This window comes from Rhineura floridana, chromosome 3 (genome assembly GCF_030035675.1).
Source record: "Rhineura floridana isolate rRhiFlo1 chromosome 3, rRhiFlo1.hap2, whole genome shotgun sequence".
Classification (NCBI taxonomy): domain Eukaryota; kingdom Metazoa; phylum Chordata; class Lepidosauria; order Squamata; family Rhineuridae; genus Rhineura; species Rhineura floridana.
Window position 1 is genome coordinate 85,194,808 of NC_084482.1, and position 16,052 is coordinate 85,210,859.

The window sequence follows — 16,052 nt, forward strand, 5'->3', positions numbered from 1 at the left end:
TTGACAGCAGCCCACTTAGTTTTCACTCCCGCTCTTTTTCTCACATACACACATATTTATAATTCCCATGAATAAGCTGCATAGAAGACTGCCAGATCCACAAATAAACAGATAAAACATCCATTTAAATTTTTTTAATGCAGTTTAGTTAATTATACACTTCTATTTACTCTGCAATAGAGGCTCACTTAAATCTTTCTCTAATAACCAAGATGCCAAAAAACTTCAGCGTAGATGCTGAATACTCACTGTGATCCACTTGTGTACACACACAAACAAAAGATACAAAAAAGCATTAAATTATTAAATTGTTCCCTATCTGTTAATGCACAAGTATGAAAACTAACTAACTATTATTTGTCATTGATTTGGTAAGAAATATTTCTTTGGTTTTAATATCTGTACTCAAGCATAGTAGTATACCAGTCCACTAAAGGAAGTCTATCCCACACGTTCAAGTCTAAAACTGATGAGATAAATGGCTCACCTGAGTTTCAAATGCCATTGCAGGGGAGGTGGCAAGAGATGCCTCTAAGATAACACAACCCACCTGAGTTACACCCAGAAGCAAATAGGCAGACTGTGCAGCCCGGGAAGAGATAAAATAAGCTCCCATCTAGTAACCCCGCCCAGCAAGCAGGCAACCTCATTTTGTTTTGGCAGAAGCTGAGTGGTCTTCAAAGATGGTGTCATAGGGACCGCATTGCGGCAGTTCATGGACTACTGCATGGCCAAATGCAAATCTGAAACTGATTAACCCAAGTACTTCACCAAAAAATATAACAGACAGGCCTGGTGAATGACACCATGCAGGTCCTAGAAAATTAGAATACACAAATAATTACAACCAAGAATTCTAAGACATGGTGACATAATATCCTCCATTAAAGCAGAGGTCTTTAGTGATTGCCTCATCTCTATCTTGAGTAGACTGAGTCTAAACTATATTGCACATCTTTTATCACAATTATTTTCATTTCTAGAAAAAGCAAATGGGCCATGGCATCTAGGCTTAATTGAAATTAAAAAATATATATAAATGGAATTTGAATAAAAATTGCATACCTAAATTCTTATTTCTCCTGGAGCCCCAAAAGTGAATCTGGAACATAATCAGTCTCTAGATATACCTGAATATCTCTAGAGCCAGTAAATGGATTGGAAATTAAGCCCTATTATAGCTGTAATTTAATCTCATAAACTGTTAAACTATTATACTGATTTGCTGCTTTAACATACTTTATTTGCTTTTCTAAAAATCTGGCTACACAGGAGTTTGCAGAACGACCTACACACTCCAAGTCTGAACTCTGGGTAGCTCTTTCAGCTCTTCAACCATCTCACCCACTCTTTGTTCAAATAGTGGTCAGTGAATCTCACACACTATTCCAAAAGAAAACCTGTGGACAAATATCATGCACGTGCTGGTGGCAGTTTCCCTTTAAATGACTTTTCTACTAAATCCCTTACTTGCACTCAAGAGAGATTAATGAAGAAACAGCATGAGAGGGCAACATCTAACTTAGCCTCTTCCAACCTTTGGGTCCCCAGATGTTGTTGAACTACAACTCCCATCAGCCTAGTCAGCATTGCCAATGGGCAGGGATGATGGGAATTGTAGTCCAGCAACATCTGGGGAGCCAGAGGTTAGGAAAGGCTGTTCTAATTAACTAATAAATAAATAAATAGATTAGCACATGTATGCATAAAAGTATGTGGGTCTGTTTGCCCTGTTGTCTAAATGTGGAGCGTCTACGTTGTTTTAATTCAATCAGCTATGAGCACACAACCATTAAAAGGAGCTCCAGAAATGTTCTGAAGTGAGTATGATACAACCAACCACAGAAGATAACTATTCTACAAAATAAATTAATTCTGGATTTCAAGACAGTGAATAAGGTACTGAGCAATATTTTCAACATCAGCCTTTTCTAGCAAGATGCCTACATTCCAAAAGCTTTCAAAATTATGTCTTTTCCCATTTTCATATCAATTTAGGCCAGTTAAGACTAAGAGAAAAAAGTAGCTACAATCCATTTTCTAATATGGTAGATGTCTCGGTTTCCTATTAATAGTGAGAATTTTCTGTTGGGTATGTAAGTAAGTAAAGTCTTCTTTATGGAATTTGGACATCATGCCATAGATAAGAGTGATTCCAGCACATCTATCTAGAAGTGACATCAAACCACAACTTTTTAAACATTTAATGTCAAAGATGTGCTAGGCATTATGGGTGGCCATTATACTAAGCGCACTTTACTCACCAGGAAAGTAGGGGGTTCTTTTTTATAGCCTTACCTACAACTTATGAAATTCATCTGTAGAAGAGCCTATGGCAATCTGAAACTAAAAGCTGTTTTGACTATTGTTAGATAGTGAGAAGCATGCTGCTTCAGGGAGCAGATAAGGGGCTATGATCACAAGTGAGTGAACTATCAATTATTTAATTAATAACTATGTTTTGATAACCTGAACAGGTTGTTATTTGGATTTTCTGCCTCATGCATTAAAATGTCCTGGCTTCTGCCAGTGCATGTTCCTAAAAAAAACAAGGAAAAAAGAAAAAATATCTAAAACTATGCATTTTTTTTTGCTCAACAATATTGAAATTTCATCCACTATTATGTCAATTACTTTACATTCCACTTGTCACTGTCTCAGTGAAAGATCCCGGAAAGGCCACAGCTGAATGACAAATCTGAAAATCACAGTATTACAAGCTACTGCCATGGCAATCTATAAATCATAAAAAACCCACCATTTCCCAATGTAGTATTGGCACTATTTTCACTACTATATTACTATATTACTTTAAGGAAAGAAGGAAAATATGCTTACCCCTGAAGAGGTCAGGTCCCTCACATAGTATTATTAATAATTTTGGGTATGTTATATAAAATAACATAGTAAATTCAAGAGAGGAGGATCGCATTTTAAAGGAAGGTAGGGGGTAGCAAAAACAACAACAACACTAAAAGGCAGCAAAGTGCCATTAAAAGCAACCTGAGAATGAAAATGTTTGCATGTACTCTTTGCTTTCAAAAAGAAAGGAACACATGAAAGGTGGAGTTCCACACTGATGGGCCACCACAATTAATAGCACACCCCAGCTTTCCCCAACCTGGTGCCCTCTAGATGTTGTTGGGCTACAGCTCTCCCCTTCCCTGAACATTGGCCATGATGGCTGGGACTGATGGGAGCTGTAGTCCAACAACTTCCGGAGGGCATCAGGTTGGGGAAGGATGTTACATGACATAGAATATGTATGTACTAGAGAACCTAAATTCATTACAGGTTGTATTCTTGGATATTGGCACCTTTGTTTCATTGAAATGTTCATCAATATAATTTGGAAGATCACTCAGCAGTTGACAGCATTATTATAGTATAACAAAAACAAATCAAGATACTTACACAGATATACAAACCATTTCCTACTACCTTTATAGCCATTGGGAATTTTTCACAGAAATAAATTTAGTCAACTAAATCCAGTCTCTGATGTCTGGTTCTTTTTCTGCTGGTAGATGATATAAAACCTGTCACCTTGATGCCATCTGGCCACTGTTGTTTTTGCTCTCATATTTCCAGCATATGTAACAGTCAGGAGATTGTCTCAAGTATCTCCATACGCCATGAGAGAATTGTATCTTATGAAACTCTATTAAACTCCATTTCTTTCTAGCTCCAGGCAGTGGAGTTAGTTTCTTGTGGGGATGATAGGTGCATAGAGGTGGACCGTCTCCCATGTTATGTGTTTATGTAAATTCAGATACATTAGGGGCTGTTTTTTTCTCCTGAAATAATGTCCTAAAAAGCACAGGTCTAAACAGCTTCACTGTGCTTCTCATATGTCTAATCTGATTCCAGAAAAGGAAATTGAAACTGCTAGTGCTACATTTTTCCAGCACATTGCTCCTTTACTACAGTGATCTACAATGGGACAGCAACTGATAAGGAAAATTAGTGGATGTTCCAATACTGCTTTCTGTTGGAGTCCATCCAGATTGCTAGTGAGGTAAAGATAGGAGAAACTATCTTTCTGCAGATGGGCTCAAAATAATCAGTCAAAATTAGGTGTATATTTTGATCTTCCAAGCAGCAAAGTAAAGGTGCATGGGTGCATTGGTGGAATCTGATGTTTCTCCTATTACATTTGATTTGAAATGCGACAAAATCAGTCGGCTAATTGATGAAATCACAAAAAAATATAGTAATCAGTTTTTAGTTTCACCTTTGTAGGGTCAAAAGTCCCTACGCTATTGCTACTACAGTGACATAATTATAAATTAGGATGTAAATTCATTCTGATCCTGAAAATACATTTTCCCCACTTACTATTCCAGTTTTAAACTAAGCATTGTTTTACGGGTGGGATCTAACTGGTGCCCTTGGACTCAATGTGGCTTTCAATCCAGTGGAGGCATCTACTAACAGGGTGAGACCCAATTTCCCCCTCTTCAACCCCCGGTGCTCCCTACCCCCCCAAAATCAGTTCCAGATAATTGGGAGACTCTTCAAACCAGTGGAAGTAGGCATGTAGGGTGATACAGGGGGAAGGGCAAATTGGCAAAGCTTGCTTCCCCTCCTCTTCTGTTAGGAGGCCATTCATGGGATCAATAGTCCTTTTGTAAGTGCAAGAGCACCAAAGGGATTCTACTCTATCTAAATTGAGAATTATTTTTTTAAAAGAAGTATTGTATGACTACAGGGAAGTTGAATGTGCACATTAACTTGAAAATCAAGTACTTCATTAAAAATTCTGCTTATAAAGTGACAGTTATGAAAGCAACTCACACAATTCAAATTAATCCTAATTGCCTAAACTGATGATACTTGGTGGCAAAACAGAACAACAAATCATTTCCTTTTACCATTCATAGATTTTCATTAAGCAGTGACATCTCATTTGCTTAAAATTATATCATGATTTTAAACATTGCATCTGCTTAGATATAAATAAATATATCTCTACAAACCAGCAAGTTGATAAACAAATAAATGCAAACCCATGTTCCCTAAATACACTTCTTCGGAATTTTTTTTTAAAATGACCATTTCTCATAACATGAATTGCTTGCCATGCCTGTGCATCTTATAGGTAAGTTGACAGACTGATGTGTGTTACAGCATACTGTTTTAGTCAGCAGGGGCAAAGATCTAAAACAGAGAGGTAGAACTGCCTTAATAGTTGGCTAAAGCAGAGAAAGTACATTATATTCTCTAATTCTAACTCATTTCATCCCTTTATTTCATTTGAGAACACAGAACAGTTCCAATATGCCACGTATATCCATGACACAATCCTCAAATGTGAATGAGGCTGTACAAGGGAAATGGACGTTGCATGTTTCCACAATAGATATGTTGATTATAGTGCTTCTGGGACCAAAATAAAAAAGCAGCTAAAACACAAATGCTTTAGAGAACAGATGTGAACTCATGGTCAGCTACAAAGTTTGGTGGCACTACTAAGTAGAAAAGATGAAGTAAAGTATTGACAGTGTTATCCTGAAACAAAAATGGAACACGTTTTAAACATATGACAACTACGCTATTTCAACAAAGAAAAGATTGAGGAAAATCTTACTTGGTAACTATCTGCAATTGAACAGCTGTAATAAATTGAAATGAAATATTCTTTATTTTATTCTAGTTCCATTATCTTAACCCTAATTCTTCTGAATACCATCAGATTTAAGTCAACTGATAGTTGACCAGCAATTGTTTCACCACACATAGCAGATTAAAGAACTGGCATTTCAAGGAAGCGACCTTTAAGAAATATGAAATTATTCAAATGGGGATAAACAACAGAGGTGCCATAAGATATACACATGCATGTGCATGCACACACACTCACACTCTTAGAGATGGACTGGGATCCTACCTTCCAGTAGCAGCCTTCCATAAATATTGGCCTTCTGTACACAAACCGAAGTGATTTGAGCATGTTCAGATGTGTCTTTGGAACCCAAATAATTAAATTGAAAACTGAAAAGCTTTAATTGCAAATATTGTATTATCTCTATGGCTATCTACTACAATTAGTGTTGAATTACTTGCATCTGTATTGTTTCTATTATTTCCCTCCAAACAAGCTCCTTTTTGGCAACCAACTTATTCTTCATAGGGACTTCTTTGTACTTTCTATAACACTAGCGTATTGCTACTGAATAAGATCTCGTTTACAAATTGATATTGCACATTCTGCTAAGGAAATCAAAACGGCAACACACCCACTATTACTATATACCATAAAATATTGAGAAAATTCTAGGCTCAACTCCTTTGCCATGATAGTAACAGTCAATAATACGAAATCTGATCCGCCGTTTAGCTAGCTACTGTAAAATCTATTTCAGTCCATTGTTTTTCCTGCCCAAACCTTGTTTAATGTTGAAAACAATGCAAGATCCTTACATATGTTTTATCACATCCATCAAAATGGATAGTTGCCAACTATTAAGGAATTATGCCAATAACGGGATTAAATTTAAAATCTTGGCTAATCAATTTTCTCCATAATCCTACATACTGGAAGGAAATCTCTTCCTGATTTTATGAATGTGACTTTGATAAAATCAAATGGCGGAGAATTATAATTATGAAGATTTCATTAAAAACACACAATTTCAAATTACAGAAGGATTCATAACACCCATTCTTAGGCAACTCATTCTAACGCATATATGTTGTGCTAATCACCAAAAGAGCTAAATAATCTAAATTGGTCACACAATATGATTGCACATTTTTCTGATCACGGGAGCCACTCCAAAAGCTGTCTCATGCCTAGAAAAACACTGTGTGGATAAGCACCAATTTTGTTTATAAAATGTTATGCATATCATTGGGAGTTAGGTGGTCATTCGGTGCTCCATAAATTATTCATAATTTAGACAAAGTATCTTACCATTTCACATGTTTTTTTCCGGGAAGTCTAAGAGGAAGATTTTAATTCAGACTGACGTTATTTGATGTCCATTTTAAAAAAACATCATCGCAGCATTTACATTTTAGTACCCTGACATTTATTTTGTCAACTTCAAGCTTTAAAATCTCTCTTGGCCTGCTTTAATATTGAACATGTAACATTCAAAATGCATATAAAACTACTCATCATGGCTTCTTCAAGTATTCTAAAAGTTCAAGAAGAGCTTTTAAAATAAAAATTGCTGGACATTTAGAGAATTGGAGATCTCACGGGCAATGCAATATATTTTGCCATGCAATATATTTATGCGAAATCATAACTTTTTCTGGCAAACCGTTTGACAAAAATCAAAACATTATTCAAAAAAAAGTTTTCACTTTCATAAGAAGAAACTACTTCTTAAAAAAATACAAAATGTCTTATTTACTGCCCAAATCAACAATCACATCAATACTGGATATAAAGATCTTTTTTAAAAAATTGTCACTTCGGGGAGGGGGGCTACCACTGAGCAGATACACCCCTCAAATCACTAATCAGTAAATTCATTCAATAAATAGTGGCATATTATATATGTTCCAATGCTCGAGCCAGATACAGAAAATAAGGTTCCAAAACTTATTTCCCAAAGACAGTCATGGATTCCAGTTCATAGTAAATGACAGAAGGGAAATGGACAGGGCCACTGTATATTCAAAAAGGTTATTGCTTCACTATGAACACACTCATATATTAGTCAATAGGCTACCTGTATACATGTGACCACAATGCAATTCAAACAGCACCATGTTGAGATACACGTCTGCCTTGCAAATAAAGTATGTAGAATGTTACCATCTAGGCCTCTAGGTGACCACAGCTTATATTGTGAGCTTTAGGACTGATAAGGCCTAATCACATTTACCATCTGTAGCCTGCAAGTTTTGAAAGCATTCACTGATATGCTAACAAAGTGACATATCTTCACCATATCCTTGGCTTCTGATACAATGTCAAAACTTAAGAAAACTATGCAGGGAGAAACTTTCTCCAGATCATCTGAAAATTTCTGTTTAAGTGAATTACATTAAGCGACTAACACTGTACACTTTAGTGTGTTCTTTAAAAAATAGTAAGCACAAGGATATAGGACGGTATCCAACATTAGTCATATTCAGAGTAGACCCATTGGAAATGACAGACCTAAATTAGTCATGTTCATTAATTTCAGTGGGTTTACTCTGAGTATGACTAATGTTAGATACACCCCCTAATGCTTGCATGTGTGGCGAAATCAACCTGTCTACACAAAGCACAACTATTATTTTTTTAAGAGTACATTATAACCATTACAAGAGGAATCGCTAAATTACAGTGTATAAAAGGCTTTGGTAAGGTGTTCCCAATTTGTAAGTTTGAGTAATAGCAATTTGATCTACTCCAGAACAAATAGTTGAGGATGACAGCCCTATATATTAAATTGCAGCTTTAAAATAGAGGTTTTCACATTGCTCATATACTAACATTTAACATTATCACAGTCTTCACAATGGGATCTTCTCTTAGCCATTGTGCTTTCATGCCAAAGCACTTTCTGTATGTTTAACAATTATCCTCTCTGTCTAGGTCAATTGTAAACTGCCTCCAAATTTTATACCACTCAAACCCGTTAGCCACCCTCCTTTCCATAAAAATACAGGTTCTAGCTGTTAAAATACAGAATACAATGCACTTTAGAACCCATTAAACCCCATCTGTTCAGTACAAAATCGAGTGTGGGTTTATCTGCACTCCTATGGACCATAAGAACCAAAGCCTTCTTTTATGGTTTAATTAACAGTAACATCAAGTCAGTAAGTGAGAAATTTCTATTGGCTAGTTACACACTTTAGTCAAAATAGAGAGGGGGGGAAGATACAAAACCAGAAATAATAGCACTGCAGCATGCACCCACGCACACACACACACAAATAAATCAGAAAGTCAACTCACAGAATCTCCAAGTCACGCAGGGCTCGGAAGGCTCCATCTTCAATGCAGCTGATTTGATTGTTGTCCAGTTGCCTGCAGGAAGGAAGGAAAAGTATGAAGGCTTGCCTGGTAACCACACTGCCTTGGAGCATCATGTTCTAAGCTTCCCCGTCACTAAGGTGTCCCTCCACCCCCTTGCAGTCTTTGCTTGTCACCAGGAGGAAGCTGGCTTGTAGCCTGCCATGCCGCTCTGTCTCATCTCACTGACTGTCTGAAAGAGCTGCATACTACAGCATACTGAAGCCTGTCAGGTCTCAGTAAATATTAATTGCGTTTTTTTCCCCCTCTAAGGCAGAAGGGAATAATTTCATTACATTAGGGCATCCAATCCATTATGAGCTTTTACCGTCATGTCACTGAAACAATTTCATTAAGCTAAAGGCCTGTAAATCATTGGAGGTCACCGTGCTGCCCCCAGTGACCTCCCAGAATGCTGTTTTTCCCCTTTTACTGGAAGTTGTAGTCCTCCGTCCTGACAGTACTAAATCTCAAGGCTGTATCTGCCCAAGAGCTTCAAGGGTGCATAGGGAATATACCAATTCCAAATTAGACGCAACTAATCTAATTTTATAGTCTTTTTATTATTCCAAGCACCAAATGTCTGTGGTGGTTCAATGTTTTTCTGCATTGTTACTGGCCCCATCTGGTAGGCCTGTCTATTGAAACATTTCTGACCGCCAAATACAGAATCAGCACAAGTATATCAAGCAAGACAGATATAATCAAGGAATTAAATGTTAAAATACACACACCAGGAGTGAATTGTTTTCCTGAGGCACATCTGAATATGCGTGAGTAAATGCAGGTATGAACATATAACAGGATAATGGAAAGAAGAAAATGATTTATATTGCTGATTTCAAGATGTGACCAGGTGTTTCCACACTATCTAGGGAGACACATAACTTTTTGCCCAAACCAATACAGAGCACCATCCTCTGCCTTGAAAAATGCTTGCACACAGTGCTTCAGACTAGATTTCGCCTAGTTACATTTGTTCATATTTCTGGATTGAGACATTACATATACACAAATTATTAAAGTGAACATTTGTATACTGTTTCCATACAAATTTTACTCAACATACGTCATATCTTTCCTCATTTAGTGCTCTCAGTATGTATGTTTATTCCAGTATACTCAACTGTTAACAGACAAGGTTTGGCAAGAATGATAAGTTTTAAAAAAAATGTTACGTTTTCATGGATATTTTATTTATTTAATATGTTATTTCCTGCCCCAAGCCCTCAGTTTTGTGCAGGTCACCATCTTAAATATATACAATTTACTCACATGGCTTAAATGATATTATACGTTTATAGGTCTTGCTGAACTCAAGGTTCCTTAATATGATTTGTGTGTGCATACATGGGGAGAGAGAGAGACATGTGAGACTTGCAGCAAAATGTTGGAGGGTGGAGTGCTCCTATTCAGGGTTGCAGCTAGCCAGCCAGCCATGTCTTTTCCCCAGGATACTCCATATCCCCTTCCCAGTTTTCCATCTTCTCTTCCCCCACCCAAAAAGACATTCAGAGTTCTGTGGTCACTGAGCATGCCAAATCCTCAGTTGGTTGTTTTTTAGGCTCCCTCCTCCCTCAGTAGTTTTCTAAGGTTTTTTTTTTTTAACTTCTGCTGCAGATCTTGTGGTGCTGTCTTGGTTTCATAAAGATAATTATTTCCCTATTGGCGTACAGGATTACTGTGCTATATTTTGCTGTTTTGAGCAAATTTGACTCTCAAAGTGACCCTCGATAGAATTACAGAACAAAGAGTAAGAAAAATGCGTAAAAAATAGATCTTGCTATCTAATTTGGTATGGAATTTTTCTAACAGCCTATACAAGCAACATAAGTTATTAAGGTTGCAGTCCTAAGATCTTTGCACTTGTGTGTGTGTGTGTGTGCATGCGTGCGTGCATGTGTGTGTGTAAACATGAGGGTAGTTCTACTAACTTATTCTATGGTCTGCCAGGCTGCAGTTGACAGGAAAGAAGTGAAGGTGTAGGAATGCGTTCCTCCATCCATTTCCTGGGTTGTTTGTTTTCTTTAAAAAAAGGTGGTTCGTGTTTTCAAGGTGGGATTATATATGCTCAGAAGTATGTCTACATTTCCCATTTGAGGGCATGTCACGGGACTAGGAGGCTTTGGATTCTTCAGATCGAAGCTGCATCCCAGAACGTCTCCAACATCCCCCTGCCGATGTCGGAATAGCCCAGAATAGGTTACTAAACAGCATTTAGCTTTCATAGTAGTATACACTGAATTTGTAAAATAACAGAATATACTTAAATCCAACTGAAGTCATAACTGAACACCTTCCAACATTTCACAGGTGAAAATTGGGACACTTTTGTATTTAAATTGTTGTAGGTTGAGAGACAGACTGAATAGTGATAATTGTTGGAGATGTGCAGACCCCACAACCAACTTTTTACATTTTTTTTGGAATTCAAATAAAGTAAATAATTCTGGAAGTTACTGTTAGTGAATACTGAAAGAATGACAGGAATAAGGATACCTTCAAAACTTCTGTATTTCCTTTTTAAGAAATCTAAACAATATTCTTAGTACAAAGTATTTGGAATTAAGTAATGAACCTTCTACAGCTGGTATAGCACAGTGGGGGGGGGAGCCTGGCTGAGAGTACAGAGTCTGTGAGTTCAAATCCATGCTCATGTCTCCTGGGTGTAAAGGGCCAGTGAGTGGCTCAGGGGTTAAGTGCCCTGCCACCTGTGCAGCCGAGGGCAAGCTGCATAGTCCCAAGGAGCCCAGTTGCCCCCCAGCTGGCAGTTGCGGATAAGGAAGGGGCTGCTTGTGCAGCTGTGGCAAGCTGAGCAGGCCCTAGCCAGCTGGAGAGGACTAGCCTCAGAGGGAGGCAATGGTAAGCCCTCTCTGAATGCTGCTTACCATGAAATCCCTATTCATAGGGTCGCCATAAGTTGGGATCAACTTGACGGCAGTCCATTTCCATTTTTTTCAATGAACCTTCTAAATGCAGCTAAAACCACAATCTCCTTTTATTGGAAGAAGGCAATTTGTGCACCCTTGATGGATTGGCAGTTTCTCCATCTATGGTGGATTGGCTACTCTGTGTATGGTTCCAAAGAAGGACAATTAACTGAAAATCGTTTTGCAGATATTTGGGGTTATATCAAATTGGGTCACTGCACTCATAGAAGGATCATTGATCAAGAGGATGCTTCTGTGAAGGGAAAAGAGAGGAAGTGATTTTCACTCCTTCCTTCCCCAGTCTCCTGTGCCCTCACCCAAAATCTTCTCTACAGGATTGGAGAACTTTCTGGAACAGCATAGGAGATAACACAGTGGGCTACACGAGGAAGAGGGAATCCCCCCTTCTCCCTTCCATTCATAGAATCCTCCCATATAGCAAATAATCTTTCATGAGTTAAGGGACTCAACCCTTGGTCTTTGTTTGTAAGGTTTTGTAATGATAATTTAAATATTTTTCCCATTAGAATTTCAATCTTTGTTATGTATTCTCTTTGCTAAAAATACGTATTTGTTGAAAATACAGATACTTGTGTACATGTAACATAGCTCTACTCTTGCCTCAATGATAATTGCCTGAGCTCCTTTTTCCCCTTCCTCTCCCGCACTCCACTGCACATTCCTGATGGTTCTTCTCTGCCCTGCAGTGGACTGAATTAGTTTACAACAGCTTATCCTGCTCTGGCTTCAGAAGTGGTGTGTGTGTTAGCAAACTACCCAAAATAGTTTTATTTGACTTTTCAGATTTAATCATATTTACTGATCTGTTAAGCCAGGGATTTCAAACTGTGGCCCATGAGCTTCATTCAGGTGCTCCATGACATGCCCACATTAAATATTCATATTGATTTTGAACATAATTGATTGCTTCCTTATATTGTATTACAATTTGAATTCTATGGAATATAAATTGTAATACAATAAAATACCATATAAGAAATAAAAGAAGCAATAAAACAATATTAAAAATCATACAACATCTAGCATTACACAACAGGCAGAAAAATCATTAAGTGGTTTGCTATGACAATCAGCAATTTTCAAGTGGTTTGTGGGGGTGGAAGTTTGGGAACCACTGTATTAAACATTTGTTTAAATAAATTAAAATATTTTATAAGTACAACCAAATACATTGTGAAAGGAAATGGTGCATTTTTCATCTCACAATGGATTTAGCTGCCCTTATACAATTTAGCTTAGGCACGTTCGCCTCCTCCAACCACCTGTGCTCCCACTGTAGTTCTATTCACATTGCATTGATCTAAATGGGGGTTACTTTTGAGTAGACATGTATAGGATAGCACTCTCAGAGATTTAGCTTTCTTGGTACACTGGGAAGGGGGCTGAAATTCTGTAATACATGTCAATGTGCACTAGTAACAATTAAATTTGCTGGCTTAGGCACCTGCTAGGAGGAAGGGCGGAATATAAATCAAATAATAAATAAATACTAAATAATAAAATAGATAAAATCAGCATTAGATATGCTCCGCTTCTCCCCTTGTCTATGAATGTCAATGGACAGGTACTCCAAAATAGGGACTGTCCCTGGTAAATAAGGATAGTTGGAGCATTTGTACATACCGATGGACGAGTCTGTCAATTTGGGTTTCTCTCACAGTTTCTCATTTTTTAGTGTTAAGTTCAGTTTTCCACATTAACACAAGTTTGAGATTGTTTAAAAAATGTCCTCATGAAAATTCAGCAGCATTTTAGCATCAATTTATCCTAATATACATATCTTTGCATGCCATTTCACCTGATATACACATTTTTGCAAAGCAATTTCCCCTTTTATATACTACTGTATGCTATCTTTAGTAACATATGCATCATATGCATACTTTACCTTTACTGCACATTTTTGTACATATTAGTTGGTTGGAGAACTGCTTTGCAAAATTTGGAGAACTGAGAATTTTGAAGGATGGCTATGTTCGGTTGGGGTATTGTTTTGGAAAGTGTGAATTAGGTAACTTCAATTTTAAATGCAAACTGAACTGAATGTCTCCCTTACCTCTATTTGTGTGACAGAAGGATTGGCTTCAATAGCTTTAAATATAAAGCTCCTCAACTTCAAGTCTTTAATTGTACTGTATCTTTTGATGGGTGGGATAAAGTATGCAGGGATTGTTAAACCTATATTACACACACACACACACACACACTTTAAATAAAATATATTATAGCTGTTACTTAGAGTTTGAATGGTGATCCTGATATTTTGTGCAATTCACCTAATATCTGTTTTGGCTAGACAAACTTTGCTTATTTTCTTGCTTAGACATAGATGTATTTGATTCTAGATACATGGAAATAAAAGCAAAATCATGTATCCCAACCCTTTTAGAAACATGGCTTGGTTTCAAAGATGCTATATTGGGTCAGCGAGCAGTAACTGTCTAATTTACACATGGTGTTTAGGGTTTACATCTTTGGCTTTGGCTTTTTTGGCTGGTAGCCTCAGGATCCAGTCTTCATTTCATCTACTTCATCCATGCACACACACATTATATAAAAGGGGTGTGGAAGAAGGGAGTGACAGTGTGCCTGGGAATCTGCAGAATGCTGAGAAGAAATAGGATTAATAGATGCAGAAAATTTCCCATCCCTCCGTGCCTGAGACTGTAGATCAGTAAACAGAGAGGAGCTGTGAGAGTGTGAACAATGAGGTAAGTGATAATGGGATCAAATAGGGACAGGAAGTGAGAGTATTTCAAATCCTTTTCTATTTGGGCTTTCTGGCCTCATCTCCTGTTTCAACTCCATGAGCAATGGAAGAGCATGGAGGCTTACTTCAGGAGGAAAGTGCTATGCACTATCCTACAATTTTACATACAATTTTGCATAAACAGGGGGATGTTATCTTCTTCATATACTGCTTGTAGGCTTTCTAGAGACATCTGACTAGCCACTATTCAGTTTCATTCAGGTTTCTTGCTTTTTCTTTTTTTTAGCAATTAGACATAATAACACTATTGAAAACAATGATGGACTAGATGGATCCCCTGATCTGACCCTGTAGATATCTTTTTATATTTTTAACCTGCAGACAACTTTGGGGAAGAGCCAGAAACAGCTGGAGATGGAAGCAGGTTGATTTGGGTAGTATTTTCTCCTCTGTTTTGCCCTCCATTACTATTCCAGACTCCGCACTTGAAACGATCCAATTTAAGTCTCTTAGTATCTTAGCAGAAATCTAATGCATTACCTAATATGCGTCTAGCAAAACTGTGTTTGTTTTACATGGATGCTATACTCAAATCTTAGGTAGGTACAGCCAATACTAACTATAAACCTTAGGCTGTATCCATGCAACTACTAACTTGAGCCCTTTTTATACAACCAATGTGCATACACACGAGAGGAATGTGATCGATATGCCAAGCCCTGCATCTAACCTATTTGGAGATGGGTCATATCTCAATGGTAAGGCATCTGCTTTGCATGCCGAAGGCCCCAGGTTCACTCCCTGTCATCTCCAGGTAGGCCTGAGAAAGACCCCCTGCCTGAAACCCTGGAGACCTGCTGCGTAGATAATTCTGAGGTAGACGGGCCAAGGGTCTCAGTCAGTATAAGGCAGCTTCCTATGGTCCTCTGCGCTTTCAGTACCCTTTCAAAACAGCTCCTATGTATATACAAATTTTAAAAATATAACATCAACTAACATTACAAGAAAAAAACAAGCAGCTAATAACCCAGGGCAGAGTTAAAATCAAAAGCCTGGGAGCATAAATATGTGTGCTGTGTAATTGGTGCCAAAACATCTATTCAGACACAAATGAAGTTTATTTAGGGAAAGGAGATACTGTTTGGATACAGCCTAAATGTGAAACAATTCAGGGTTTCTGTAAGCCCATGTTTCATCACTTAAAGCACAGGAGAAACACACAAACAAAATTGGAAGAAGGAAGTTATAGATGTGTAGCAGCTTATAAAAGCCCTTACAAAATTTGAATTAAGTAATAACTTCATTTAAAAATCAAAAGCAATAAATCTTTATCCCTTTTGCCACTGGACTTTGCTTAAAGATGACAAAAAAGTCTGGAATTGTAAACTTTGAAGATTACCAAGACAAAGCATGCTATTAATGTAAA

General features: G+C 37.5%; 1 protein-coding gene across 2 annotated transcripts in view; it reads right to left on the reverse strand.

Moving 5' to 3' along the window:
• The window catches only part of SLIT3 (slit guidance ligand 3), an 810,414-nt gene that overhangs the window by 335,182 nt on the left and 459,180 nt on the right, over positions 1-16,052 (reverse strand). For both annotated transcript variants that reach the window (XM_061616805.1, XM_061616804.1), the window contains one exon: positions 8,909-8,980. In XM_061616805.1, the coding sequence (XP_061472789.1) occupies positions 8,909-8,980 (72 nt within the window). The remainder of the gene's footprint in view (positions 1-8,908; positions 8,981-16,052) is intronic.